The sequence below is a fragment of the Phycodurus eques genome, chromosome 3, assembly GCF_024500275.1.
Source record: "Phycodurus eques isolate BA_2022a chromosome 3, UOR_Pequ_1.1, whole genome shotgun sequence".
Lineage (NCBI taxonomy): Eukaryota > Metazoa > Chordata > Actinopteri > Syngnathiformes > Syngnathidae > Phycodurus > Phycodurus eques.
Window position 1 is genome coordinate 26,402,295 of NC_084527.1, and position 14,865 is coordinate 26,417,159.

General features: G+C 39.0%; 2 protein-coding genes across 2 annotated transcripts; one reads left to right on the forward strand and one right to left on the reverse strand.

Annotated features, from left to right (window-relative positions):
* Positions 1-355: 355 nt before the first annotated feature.
* Positions 356-10,833, forward strand: lrp13 (low-density lipoprotein receptor related-protein 13). Its single transcript, XM_061671139.1, is given in 22 exon segments — positions 356-419; positions 1,056-1,214; positions 2,505-2,717; positions 2,824-2,960; positions 2,962-3,016; positions 3,324-3,539; positions 3,628-3,854; positions 3,949-4,081; positions 4,500-4,690; positions 5,295-5,481; positions 5,916-6,125; positions 6,235-6,409; positions 6,501-6,702; positions 6,824-6,976; positions 7,555-7,755; positions 7,869-8,415; positions 8,559-8,678; positions 8,777-8,884; positions 8,953-9,183; positions 9,291-9,645; positions 9,747-9,855; positions 10,819-10,833. Coding segments are annotated over 22 exon segments (4,008 nt in total).
* A 1,372-nt stretch (positions 10,834-12,205) lies between these two features.
* On the reverse strand, positions 12,206-14,839 carry rchy1 (ring finger and CHY zinc finger domain containing 1). Its single transcript, XM_061671033.1, has 9 exons — positions 14,757-14,839; positions 14,245-14,364; positions 13,901-14,016; positions 13,690-13,768; positions 13,549-13,593; positions 13,394-13,452; positions 13,247-13,276; positions 13,044-13,164; positions 12,206-12,891 (listed from the first exon to the last, which is right to left on the reverse strand). Exons 1-9 carry the CDS (start codon positions 14,805-14,807, stop codon positions 12,682-12,684), a joined length of 831 nt encoding a protein of 276 aa, XP_061527017.1. The 5' UTR covers positions 14,808-14,839; the 3' UTR covers positions 12,206-12,681.
* Between the last annotated feature and the right edge of the window lie 26 nt (positions 14,840-14,865).

Consider the following 14,865-nt stretch of genomic DNA (forward strand, 5'->3'; position numbering starts at 1 on the left):
ACATTGCAAGATGACGTTTCTCCTTTTAAAAGTAAAATATGTTTAGAATGTTTTTTTAAAAAAAAAAGTGTTTGTAGGGGTCGTTTGGATGGATTGGAAGTAGAACAAAGACCAATTAGTTTGTAGCTTCTGATAAATCAAGACAAAACCATGGGTATGTATGTCATATTAGCTATTAACTTGAGAATGACTGATTAAAGGTTTTTATTTTTTATTTTTTTTAAATGGTACATTAGCTCCACCCATCACTCACGTGGTCAATTAGGAGCTATTGAAAACACCTGAAGGATTATAAAACGCTTCTGTGTTGTGTCGAGTCCTGTCTGGTCCAGTTTTTTTTTTTTTAAATGTTGTGATGGCTGTATATTTATGTCTTTTTGCAGTGCTGTTGCAGTTGACAGCCCCCCTACAAGGTGAGATGTGTTTAATATTATTTTACACTATCCAAAAATGTCTGTCTTTACATAATTGCTCCTAGAAACTATTCTCAGATCAAAGGTTAGTGTGCTGACCTTGTGGTCAGGCAAGTCAAATTCCACTGTTTTGTACCTTTTTACAGGAATTTCTATGAAAGCAAAGCATAACACTTGTTAGGGAAAGTCTGTGACTAAACTATCAAATCTAATAATTTAATTGTTGAGCCACAGCAAACGAGTAATGGATTGGATGTATAAAACAAATGTTTTGTAACCTTCCTAACTTTCTGGGCAACACTTCTCATTTTGATGCAGCATCATCTCTACATAGACCTTACCAGTATGCAGATTTTCTGGAGTAAACCAGACCCACTATAGTGAGCATTAAAAAAAAAAGTAAAAATTGAATAAATTTAATTAGATGTGACAAAATTTACCCAAAATGTGAATAATAATGTAAAGTATTAGCAAATTACTGTATGGTTATGCACTTTTCTATCTTGTTTCAAAAGAACAAGCAGTAAATCAGGGGTGCTTTGATTGAATTAAGGGGTGCTTTAGCAACCCAAAACTGGGCTACAAAAAATTCTGATAACCCCACATTTGAAGCCTAACAGTATGGACATTTTTAACTTTTATTGGTTGTTTCAGCTGAAAGCAGTCCTGTAAAGTGCAGCCTGGGCTCCATGCAATGCAAGGACGGTTCAGTGTGTGTGCTCTACAGCCATGTATGCGATGGGGAGCCTGACTGCAAAGATGAATCTGATGAAGAGGATTGTGAACTAGCTTGTAATGAGGGTACCGCACCATTTTTCTAACCATATTTCAAGCAATTTTTATTTTTTTATTTTTGTTTCGGAATTTTCATTTTAAATCTGTCAAACGCAGGCCCGGCCGACCCGTGGGGTTGGCAAAAGCAAAGGGCGCTGCGTGCCAAAGACCGTCTAAAAATTTTTTGTTGTGGGGGTCACCTTCAATATAATAAAATGAAATTACTATTTTAAAAAAATCAGACGAGCAAGGTGAACTATGTATAGTACTTTGAAATCAGCTCACCTTGGCTTTTTTCCCTACAATGTGCAGACCGATGCATTCAAAGCCCCTCGGAATTAACAGGGCTAAACACAACACTTCTTGTGCTCCCCCCCACACACACACAATACATATGTTTGTTACAATAGTAAAGGCCAATAAGAACATGTAAATACAGCCATTATTTAATGTTAAAACAGTGACAGCCTCATATGTTGTGGAGAAAATTTAAAAATGTATAAATCTAAGGCTGGAGCTTGATGCTATAATAATTCAAAATTTGTGTTTCTCTCTTACTAAGTCTTGGTGGTAATAACATTTTTCTCTTGTAAAGATATTTGTATATATTAAAGCACTTCATTGCTAGAGACAAATCTAAGAAAATAAACTTATTGAACTGTCAAACTACTTGATTCTAAAATGGAGACAAAATGAAAATGTTTCTTGGTCATTGAGTAAAATTGAGATGACATCTTCTGTCGCTGAATCATTCTTTCAAGTGGGAAGCTGCACATATTGCAATAACTTTACAACAAATTTTTAACATGGAAAACAGATTTACATTTTAAAGGAATGCCCAATTCATATTACAAATGATAGTAGAAAATACTCCTTCCTCTGCTTTGGAAACATGTCAAACTGTCCAGGACACAGGAGAAGAACAAAAAAATGGAGGGAAAATGGGAGGAGGTGAGGTCGTTGCTGTTGCGACACCTAACAGGATAAATCAAAAGTAGCAAGTTATGCGCATGATTTGTTTGACAGTCACAATGTAGAAATGAAGAAAATGTTCTATTTTACCTTTGTGGAATGTTACCTACTAATTTTAAAGCAATGTTAAAAACTATTGCTATTTGACTTTTTTTGTACACTTGTGTAAATCGTTGATGGAGGGGAGCGCCACATTGGCCAGGCCCAGGTCATAAGCCTGAATACGAACAATTTGTGGTTGTACTGTTTATTTGTTGTCAACTGGTAGACTAAACTACATGAAAATAGACAGAAATATGATAAAAAATAAGTACTGGCTAGAATAAAGGTGTTTGCTGTGTTCAGACCAATTTCAGTGCGCCCATGGGAAGAAGTGCATTGACAAGGATGAAGTGTGTGATGGTGTACTCCAGTGTCAGGACCGGTCGGATGAATTGCATTGTTCAAAAGCAGAGGGATGTGTTCACCTCTGTGACAATAACAGTCGCTGCTTACCTGCAACCTTGCTATGTGATGCAGAAAGGGACTGTTTAGATGGGACAGATGAAGAAAAGTGTGGTAAGTTTTAACCAACCAGTGATGTCTGCAATCACTTCCCCATCACATGCTTGACTGTGACTGGTATGCACACTGAAGATAAATGTATATCCATGTCATAAATCAGATGTGACTGAAGGAACCAGTTCAACCACTATAAATCCAGTCAATCTTGTGTTGAAAGCTATAAAGTGCCCTTTGGGTTCCAAACCCTGCAAAGACAACAGCGATTGTGTCATCTTCAACCATGTCTGTGATGGAGAAGACTGACTGCAATGATGGCTCAGATGAGGAGGAATGCTTATCTACTTGTGAAGAGGGTAATTTGGTGTCTTTTCTTTTGTGCTGCAGTGCATGTATAGTGTAAAAAGTGACTATGCCCCACCCACCTATTGTTTTTGGTATCGTTCAGACAGATGAGGCTTTCAGCAATTGACAGATTCATTGTTGCAGTATTTTTGTATGCCTTGGCTTGCCAATTGACATTGGAGCAGCATTGCAAAATTGAATAGGGCTTCTCCAGGGCGGTGTGCTAGTTTAAGTGATTTTCAGGAAAGCTGTAAAAATTTGCATTCTTGTGAGAATGTAAATCCCTCAGAATTCTGATTTAATTACTATTCTCTGCAGACCAGTTCCAGTGTGCCCATGGTAAAAAATGCATAGAAAAGAACCAAGTGTGTGATGGTGTGCCTCAGTGTCAGGACCGCTCTGATGAACAGAAATGTACAAAAGACATGGAGGGCTGCTCTCATCACTGTGATGGCGGGAGCCGCTGCATTCCTAAAAGTTTCCTTTGTGATGGGGAGAGCGACTGTTGGGATGGCACTGATGAGATGAACTGCGGTATGTCATGCACCATATGCAAAGCAGAAAGTACACGAATAGGCTGGTCTTGTATGAGAATTTTTTTTATTTGAACTGCTTTCTGTAGTTAAGGATTGCAGTGCCAATGAGTTTAGGTGCACTAGTGGTCAGTGCATCTCTGCTACACTGCATTGTGATGGCCACCCAGACTGTTGGGATTATTCCGATGAAGAAAGCTGCATCAAAACACCAGTCTGCATAAGCAAGAAACGTTGCCCTCAGAGCAAGGAGTGCCTGGTGCAGGAGTGGCTCTGCGATGGAGAACAGGACTGCAAAGATGGCACAGATGAAAAGGTGCAGCGTACACTTAAATTAAAACTATAAACCTTGCATAACTAACTACAAATGACTGGTTTCTATTACAATCTTTAACAAGTTCCTATTGCAGGATTGTCCTCTTGTGGCTCCACTGAGTTGTGGTGATTATCAGTGGTCATGCAAATCAAAGACCATGTGTATCCCTATGGCCTGGAGATGTGATGGCACAAAAGACTGTCATGATGGAAGTGATGAAACAGAGTGTGAGTAAATTTTAATCTTGCCGTTTTAATGCATGTTAGCATTGCCTTTGTACTGTAAAATATGATCTCAAATAAGGCATTGAGATTGGTATGGTAGTGTTTTCTGGGATTTGAATTTTTGGATGTTTTTTTTTTTTTTTTTTTTTTTTTTTTTTTTTTTTTTTTTTTTTAAACCAGTTTTCACTTTCAATATGCATTTGTTCAACTTAGCACTGGGGCAAAAATAGCTTGTTTGCAATATATCCAGCTGGTGGTATTTGTTTTAATTTGCTTTTGTTTAACTCTGCTGTCTGCAGCCAGGTCAACATTGCAAATGAGAATGTTCTCAATTGCCTTAGTTGGGTAGAGTTTAAGTAACTTTTTTCCAGAGGGCCTGAATACTTTGCCAGACTTATAAAAATCTGTTTGTGTATACTAGGTGGGTTGGTTGCATGCCTCCCTTACCAGTTCCAATGTGAGAGTATGGAGTGTGTGGATCAATCCCTGGTATGCAATGGAATTAGCAATTGTGCAGATGGTTCAGATGAGGATGGGAGCTGCCAGATAAACTGTGCAGAACCAGAGATCAGCCGCTGCGCCCAGGGATGCTTCAGCACACCACAGGGTCCGGTAAGAACACAAAAAGCCTGGGCACTGGAAAAGGTGGGCTCGTTGAAGCAAGACCTGCCCAATTAAAGTTCAACCAAGCTAATTTTCATGTTTCTGAATACGTTAAATGTTTGAAGTGCTGAGAACAAAATAGTACTAAATTGTTGAAATATGGCATAAAACCTAACCTAAACTTTCCTCCTTTTTGTGGGCAGGGCTAAACACTAGCCCTGTGATTTCATGGGGCTAGTATAGAAACACCAAGCGCCCTTATTCCATGCAGTGGCCATTTGGTGGAATTGCACTTTCTTGTTCATAGCTTCACTCAGTTCTTCCAGTATAGCATGCAATTGACAATGAAACTATAGCCAGAACTTTCCTGAAGTGTAATGTTTTATTTGGGGAACTTGTCTTGCCATTTGGCACTCACACACGTAGCATTTTGAAACCTGATTTAACATAATTTGCAATTTTTTAAAATTCATTCATTGTCAGGCTTGTTAACAAGACTCTTCTGTGATGTCAAATTTAGATTTTTCTCCTGTTTGGTTGCACTTTTTTTTAAATGCCAACATAAAGTATAATCTTGGCAGTATACAGAACTGAAACGTTTTAATCTGTGCAGCATTGTCGCTGTACAGTAGGCTACAGACTCGTGGAAGATGGAATGACCTGCGCTGATGTTGATGAGTGTGAAAACCACCGCTCAGCTCTGTGTAGTCAACAGTGTATAAATACCCTTGGCTCCTACAAGTGTGACTGTCACTTAGGCTACATAATGGAGGCCGATGGACACAACTGCAAAATCAAGGGTAAATTAAGATCCTTTAAGAGAATTTTCATGCATGTTGAGTGTTCTGCATTCAAATATTGCCTCATCCTTTCCCTGCAGTTTTAGTTTCTCTGCAGTGTCTCACAGTTAAAAAAAAAAAAAAAAAAAAAAAAAAGGGGGGGGGGGGGGGGCAAGTGCCATGTTAATTGAAGGCTTTCAATTGACTGATCTGACGAGGTTGTATATTGCATTTTGCCATAACTATGACATGGGGTTCCAGACCTGAGCTCTTGCACAGGATAAGCAGTATAGAAAACCTTTGGATTTATGCCATCTTGGTACTATATCATGCTTAACCAGCAGAAGAGTTCATGCTTATCAGTATACACATGTATTGGCTGAGCTCACAACTAATTTATACACTGAGATTATGCTAATGTCCACTTATTTCTTCAATATAATAAAATCCTACAGGTGAACCCTTACTGTTGTCGTCAGTCCAAACAGACCTCATTCTGTTTGGCTTGCACAGTGGCAGCATGGATGTATTGTCTTCTGCGAAGAAGGCAGTTTTATCGCTGGACTATGACTGGCATGAAAGGATGGTGTTTTGGGTTAGTCTTGACACAGACAGCATTCGGTGGTCCTCTCTGGATCACAAGACCATGGGAACTCTGATTAGAGGTACAGTAGGTCAATTTTAGTGAGCCTATGAGCTGTACAATGACTTATTTTTATTAAAACCTCATTCTGTTATCAATGAGTATCCCTCTACCCCTTTCTGTTTTGAAAGGTGTGAGAGCTGATTCTTTAGCTGTGGACTGGCTTGGGAGAAATTTGTACTGGATTGATGGTGTGAACAATCAGATTTTTGCCATTAAGCTGTCTGCTGGTGATTCACCATTCAGCGTTATCCTAGATGAAGACCTGGATCAGCCTCGCTCCCTTGCACTAGTACCAGAAAAGGGGTATTTATTTTTTTCAATGTGAGAAGCCCTCAATTTTCATAAAATATTAAAGATTTGCATTTCTCCCTTTTACCTCCACCATCGATACCAGGCTGATGTTCTGGACTGAAATTGGTAATGTCGTCAAGATTGAAAGGGCTGGAATGGATGGCTCCGAGAGGAGGGCAGTGGTTAACTCCAGTTTAGGCTGGCCAGGTGGTGTGGCAGTAGACACTCTTACTGACAGAGTCTACTGGACAGATGAGAGACTAAAGGCAATAGGGTCTGCAACACTTGATGGAGATGACATTCAGGTAAAATTTAGCAGTAAAACATTCAAGATTTGCATTATAAAGCAGTACTCGTGTATCATATTTCTTGAAGATGGATTTCCCCCCCCCAAAAAATATATGCTGTTAAATTTTTACGTTTCAGATCCTACAGATGAAAGAGACTGCCAATCCGTTCTCCCTGGCTGTGTTCAATGACATGCTCTACTGGTCTGATGCCAAGAGAAGAGTGGTACAGGCTGCAAATAAAATTACTGGCAAAAATGTCCGTGTAATCTTGAAGAGACAAAGACAACCAGTTTGGTGTAAAGGCAAGTGAATTATGTATTCAAATGGATTGAGATTGGTGATTTTTATTTTTTAAATCAAATCACAGCCTTCTAATTTTGCCCATTGTGTAATTTATAACGATTCTGAGTAGACAGTCATCTAAAGACTGTAAATCAGTGATTCTCAACTGTTGGGTTTTGGGTGAGTTGCGGACAGCCAGTAAAGGACGCATAGTTGTATTAATTCCCTCCCAGTGTAGCGCAAGAGGCATACAAAGTTCCTACACTGAAGATATGACTGCAGGTAAATGTCGTCAGTGTAACTGACTCATGCTGTAGTCACTAGTTTACTCTGTGAACAAATGCAGTGCAGCTCAGCCTGTGGCTAGCAGACATCATGGCTAGTAATATGCTTTTGGTGGTCCATTAAACTAATTTGAAATAGCTTATGGAAATGTATACTGTACATTTTTTTTAAAAATATTCTAGAAAAGTGGGTTGATACATTGCAACAATCTTAGTCAAGCATAACAGTTGAGAACCACTGGTGTGAATGATGTAGTATTCAAGTGTTCTAAACTCCCCCTTCCAAATTGTTGTTCTTTAGATTATCCACCAAATATTACAGCAAAGCAAAGAGAATCCCTGCAAGAACATGGACTGTTCACACTTGTGTGTTTTGGCCCCAGGGCTCAACGCTGTGTGCAAGTGTCCCCCTGATCTTATACTTTCTGATGATGATCTGACTTGCACGAATTTGGTTGATACAGCCTTCCTGTTGATGTTATCTCCTGCCACTGTCACAAAGGTTTGAGTGGTTCTTTAATTCTTCCCTTCTGCTTACTGGTTAACACATTGGTTTTACAACACTGATATGCTGTAATTTATTAGACATAAGTTTGAGCATTTTGTGTTCTACAGATTTACCTGCAGGCCCGACACACTTCAGAAGAGCTGAAAGGCTGGCCTGAACACACAGCTTTTCAGGTACCAAGTGTCAATGAAGCGGCAATAATGGACTACAGCGTACATGACCACACCCTTCTCTTGGCTGATGATGGCACAACTTCCCTCACCACCTTCAAGCTTAAGGACTTGAATTTGGCCTCTGAAGGCAAACTTTTTAAACTCCTTGGTGACACAATTACTGCTATGGCCTTGGACTGGGTAACCTTCAATATCTACTGGAGCAGCAACAAGCAATCCCGCCTTCATGTCACCTCTAACAGTAGTGTATATACTACTGTTTTGATAAAAGATGGTATTGGAGGAGTGGAATCAATTGCTCTCCACCCACCGAGCGGCAGTTTCTGTTTCAACAATCAGGGTCAGGACACAAGCACAGTAGCTACTGTCGAGTGTGCTAACATGGATGGTGGTGAGAGAAGAGTAGTGTGGAAGAACGGAGTCCAACCGCTCTCGCTGGTCTTCTCCAGTAACGGAGAAACTATTATCTGGGCTGACACTAGTAAGAATTACCTCTATTTAAGGTGTACTTGGATCATTGTTTAGCGCAATGACGAAGTTGTTCAGTTTGCTATTTTAAGATGTAAAATACAGTCTCCTGTTTCAAAAAGCTATTTGGCTTTTTTAATTTTTTTTTTTTTGTAGGTCTGGATGTGATTGGGTCTGTCCGACTTGATGGCTCTGGATACAAAGAATTAAAGGTTGCTGTTGGCTTGGCTGCAGTAACTCTCAGTGAAGATGCACTGATCTGGATGACTGTCAGCGGTAAGGACTTTTGAAAGTCAACAGCCTGCCCCGCTCCCCAGTTGACATCAGGGATCTCAAAGCAAACTGTGTAACCATTTTTCCTTTCTCTCAAATAGATAAGACCAGGCTATGGTACATGGATGACCAGCAGCAGAACAAGTTGTGGTTTGAGGTTGGCACAGAAGTGGTTAGCATGAAGGCAATTGGCAAATCTAGTGAGACTGGTATGTAAGTCATTATTGAGTTGAACATGTGAGTAGGATGTCTTTTAAAGTTGCCCTACATTTGACAGGCTCTAACCAGTGCAAAGTAAAGAATGGCAACTGCCAGCACCTTTGCTTGGCTACTCCAAGTGGGCGAACATGCAAGTGTGCCCATGACCACATCAATGTAAATGCTACCAACTGTTCCCCAGGTCAGCGCTGCCCAGCCGGCAGTAGGTTGTGTCTGGATGAACTTACATGCCAGTCTGTAAAGTTCTGTGATGGACATGTAGACTGCTCTGACCATTCGGGTGAGAACTGTGAGTATTGGTTTTCAACCCATTTTTAAATTAAACGTTTGTCACATTGGATAACAATGCAATGCTTGGATGATGATGCAACAGTGTATTCATTCTGCACCCCCCAGGTGTCAACTTGATATCCAGATCTGGAGTCAAAGTACCTGCCCACACCCAGTCTCCCATTTCCCTGACTCCACCATCACCTCAGCCAATCTCTAACTTTAGCACTACTAGAAATGTCAGCAAACGACTTTTAAATTTGAATGCTCAAATGTGTAGCCAAATACGCTGCAGTGGAAATGGGCATTGTGTTGAGAGCGGTATAGAAACAACTTGTGTGTGTTCAATGGGCTACAGTGGTGATTCATGTCAGGATAAATCCCTGCCAGTTCCTGTTGTGTTTGGAGCAGCTGCCTTCTGTGCAGTACTGATCATTACTGTGATTGCTGTAATGATTAAGTGGAAGAGTGCACGCTCAAGGTTTTATTTTATTCCCTTAAATTTAACATTAATGCCTGATCACTGACAATATATCTATATTATCAGAACTATGGTCTGTATGCTGTGCTTCTGTCCTTCAGGAGGGCAAATCCAGAAGCGGTGAAGGAAATGAGTATGACTGACCTAGAGAGCAAAACTGCAGTGGCTCCCAATGCAGAGACTTTATTAGCAAACAATGAAAAAAAAGAGGTAGGCCTGAATAAACATGTTAACCAATGTAATAGTTTGTGGTATGACTTTTTTTTTTTTTTCTCTCCTCTTTCCCCCCCCCCCCTCCACAGGAACCTGTATCTGGGGACTAATTCAGTGCACAGTGTTTTAAATAAAGTTTGCATCTTCCGATTTCCTGTCATTGACTACAATGGTTTACTTGGTTTGAGTCAGGACATCGTGCAATGTAATTTATTTACCGAATGCTCAAAGCATTAGTGATGTGCAATACTGCAAAAAGTGTAGATTGGAGCTATACTAGGATCAGAGGTTTTAGGGTGTTGAGCTGCCGGTGAGCAAAGTTAAATTTCACTGGGTTGTACATTTTATTGCAATTTCATTCTCACATTTCTTAAAGCACAACACTTTGTGGGGAAAGTTAGACTTAAATGTGGAGTCACAGCAAAGTGTGTGTGTGTGTGTGTGTGTGTGTATATATACAATTCCAATGATGGGATGTTGTGTTAAACACAAAAACAGAATAAAATGATTTGGCAAATCATGTTCAACCTATATTTAATTGAAGTACACTACAAAGACAAGATATTTGTTTAAATAGATAAACTTGGTTCTTTTTAGCAAATCATTAACTTAGAATTTTATGGCTGCAGCACGATCCAAAAAAGTTGAGACAGGGTCATGTTTATGACTGTTACCCATCACCTTTTCTTTTAACAACCACCAATAAACGTTTGGGAACTGAGGACACTAATTGTTGAAGCTTTGGAGGTGGAATTCTTTCCCTTTCTTGCTTTATGTACTAGCTTCAGCTCCTCAACAGTCCGGGGTCTCCGTTGTCGTATTTAATAATAATGCGCCACGCATTTTCAATGGGAGACAGGTCAGGTTTCCAGTTGCACTTACGGATGTAGTGCCAAACTGTATTTACTGACATTGGTTTTTTGAAGTGTTCCTGAGTCCATGTGGTGGTATCCTTTACAGATTGTCGGTTCTTGATGCAGTGCTGCCTGAGGGATTGAAGTTTACGTTTTTGGCATTGCCGCTTACATGCAGTGATTTCTCCAGATTCTCTGAACCTTTTAATGATATGGACCCTAGATGATGAAATCCCACTTTCTCAGTCTTTTCTGACACCTGTCCCAGGTTATTTGAAACGTGTTGCAGCCATAAAATTCTAAGTTAATGATTTGCTAAAAACAAAGTATCGGTTTGAACATTAAAGAGCTTGTATTTGGAGTGTATTCAATTAAATATAGGTTGTGTGTGTATATATATATATATATACATGTGTGTGTGTGTGTATATACATATATATATATACACGTGTGTGTGTGTATATATATATGTATATATATATATATATATATGTATATATATATGTATATATATATATATATATGTATATATATATGTATATATATATATATATATGTATATATATATATATACATGTGTGTGTGTGTGTATATGTATATATATATACACGTGTGTGTATATATATATATACACACGTGTATATACATATATATGTATACATATGTGTGTATATATATATAAAACAGTCTTGGGGACAGACAACTTTTGATAGAGCAGCACACATGCACAACAGTATATATTTTTCTTGAGTAAATCGGCCCCCCATAACGAGTAGGTTAATTATCCTACTCATTATGGGAAACTCACTTCCTCCTCCCCCCCCCCCCCCCCCCCCCAATACATGTTCCACTAATCAAAACAGTATTCTGGTTAATGTGTTTGTGGAATAAAGAGAATAACTCATCACTCTAGCCAATGCAGGGTGTTGCCATTTTAGGCAATATCATCCTCTGCTGGTGACTGAAATTAACACTACTGCCAGGATGGTTATGTTCATCGTGACCAAACTTGGATAACGGGTTTGCAGACTTTATTCTGCGGGTGATACTTTGAACCTGAACTTGCTAAAATGTTGTTTAAACTATAATTTCATCAACCACCGTATGAAGAAGGAGTCTGATTAACAGATTTGCATTCTCATGTATGCGTCTGGATTTGGTAACAGGGTATATGTCTAACTTAATTTTCCTGTGATTGTTCACATGACCAAACCCAGAAGCATATGCATGGTCAATATTGGCCTAAACCATTGCCCACACTGCTGCATTATGAACTGTTAAACATGCAAACACTTGGAAGATTAATGCTATTTTGAGAAAGTCCATTCCCAAATATTTGTTGCACAGGATTGGTGGTTCACATGAATACAAGCACTGTACAGTAAACGAGAACATTACAGTACTATATTCAGACAAATTGAAATGCAAGGATACAACATGAGTTGAGCCATGCAGTCAGCCATTAGAAACAAAAAAAAAAAGTTTCACTATGATCCTTTTATTCACATTGCTCCTTCAGTACAAAATCTGTACATATTGAGGAATTGTTCAAAACAAGTCATTCCTAATTACTGTGATCAGATTTTGCAGCAATTATCAGGGGGAAAAAAAACAGGATTCCCCCACAATTCTTATAAACAGTATGAATTTGAGGGGGCAACAGACAATGTATTGCTAATAAAGTTACATTAATTTGGTTTACTGAAAAAGTGAAAACGGATTTGATCCCTTCTTACCTGTGGGGAATAAGCGGGAACAGAATATAATTGGCAACTATACAATGTAAATATTTACTCACTTCTACAATATCCATCCATTTTCTATACAATTTGCATTAGGGTCACAGGTGAGCTGGTGAGCAGCTATCCCATCTGATTTTGGACAAGAGGCAGGGCACAACATGGACTGGTCGCCAGCCAATTGCAACTTTTGTAAAAGTAAATGCAAAAAGAAAAGTTTAAAATATGTGCTAATGTGGCATAGCTGTCTCAGCTTGATCATGTTGCTGCTCTGCATTTGTCTCAGCCACATTGTCATTATCTGGCTCTGGATGCTGTTGTTGAGGCTGCTGTATGAGACCTCCATCCTGTGCAGTGTTATAGGAGCCGCAGCCAGTGCACTTCATCCCAAGGACATGGAAAGGCACTGTACAGTGGGTTTGACAGTCGTTACACATAATCTGGAGCAAGGCAAAAAACAAAAGGAATTGATTAACGACAAAGGAGAGTTATGGTGCATTTTTAATGGCATGAAGAATACAATACCATGTGTGCAAACTTTTTGTTCTCAATCACCAATTAAACCACTTCTTTCAAACCAAATGTACCTTACCTTGACAGTGGTACCCTGGTATTCAGTTGGCATCGGTGACTGGGCAATCTCTATGTCTATCTGATCCCAATGTGCCTTCATGTTCCAGACAGAGTGCATGCAAAGAGGGCAGCGAAAAACACTACAACCAAGAGAAACCCATAATATGGTTTTAAAAAAATAAATTAAAAAAAAAGCAGGCATTCACTGCACAATAGACATACCTAGTTCTGACCATGTCATCGAAACAGCTCCTGTGAGAACAAATGTTATTTTGTAGCTTTAAGTTACAACTGTTTCACTGATGCTTAAAATATGTACGGAATTATTAAAATCAGCAGAGATTGTATGCAAGCGTTATAAAGTTATACTTATGGAGAAGGTGACCACAGGGAAGAACATGCGCTCCAATTCGAGATGTGTGGATATCCTGTAGGCACATACAATATATGAAGTGTGTAAATGAACAAGGGAGGCACATATTTGACATTCCTTTCTTTACTAAATACACTTAAGGTTTCATTACCTCCATACACACTGGACAATTCTGCCTGGAAACATCTTCAACACACTGCAAGATACAAAGGATTTTAAAAAAGCAGTTAAGATACAGATACTCATCCCCAAAATATTTGACATTTTCAAGGATATGCACACTGATAATCACTTTGTGGTTCCCCTGTAGGTCCTGCGCCAAACACAAATTGCACTTTTCACAATGGAAATACTTCTCTTGTGGCCCGATTCTGCAGGGATCAAAAGTGAGTCAATTAAACTGATGACAAACAACATACCCATAATGTAAATAACCAATACATCAATTCAGGTTACATTTTTCCATTAACTGATTTGACTGATTGAATAATGTATTAACTCACCTACATATGCCACAGGGATGACAGTGGTACTGTTTCTTATCCTTGTCAAACAAGTGACAAATGTCACAGTAGTACTCCCCAAACTGCACATGACACTGTTGGCATACCTGTTGTGCCTAGCAAAGGGTGAGAGCTAATAATTACACGGTGTTCTTAAAAAACCTGGTACAATTAATGAAAATAAGTTCAATAAAATACACTTAGTTTCTAATTGGCATTTCTCAAATAAAAATAAACAGCCATCTCATTTTATTGCATAAGTGCATTGTGGCGGCTGAACGTAGATAACACCCCACATTTTAACAATAATGTTTTAATATAGTAATGGGTAAAGAAGTTGTTACCTGTTGTAATGTTTGACATTCAGAACATTGCACTTCTTTCACTTTAAATCGATCCATCTGATGCTTCTCTTCAGCATCATGGCACAGTCGACACACATACAGTTTGCCACAGCAGGGTGCCTGGACCACACAAATACGTTGTTGCTTTTGTTATAGCCTTTTATTAATAAGTAAAACAGTTATATATTATATATCTGTACATCTAATATGATTATTATTGTTTTTATGATTGAGAATTGGAAAAACGTCGCACACTGCAGAAACCTAAACTAAAATGCTACCAAACGAAATCGTAAACAGCTTTTCACAAACGCTACTAAGCTATTATATGACACACATGACAAGACTAATGAAACGGGCCGCACATGACATAGGCTGGCATGGGTCATATCTTGTATCAGGGTCAGGCCAACAAATAATTATTATAACGAGTGCATTCGTGTATTTTATGATAGCATTTGATAAGGTCAATGAAGCGGACGACATGAAAATAATAAAAACCGTAAACTTACTTTCAATAAGCAGCTCCGCGCATAATGTTCACAACCCACACGTGCCGCCATGTTTCCCCCCCACCCCCACCAAAATGCTTTTCTTCTTCTCCGAGTCTCTTGCGACATG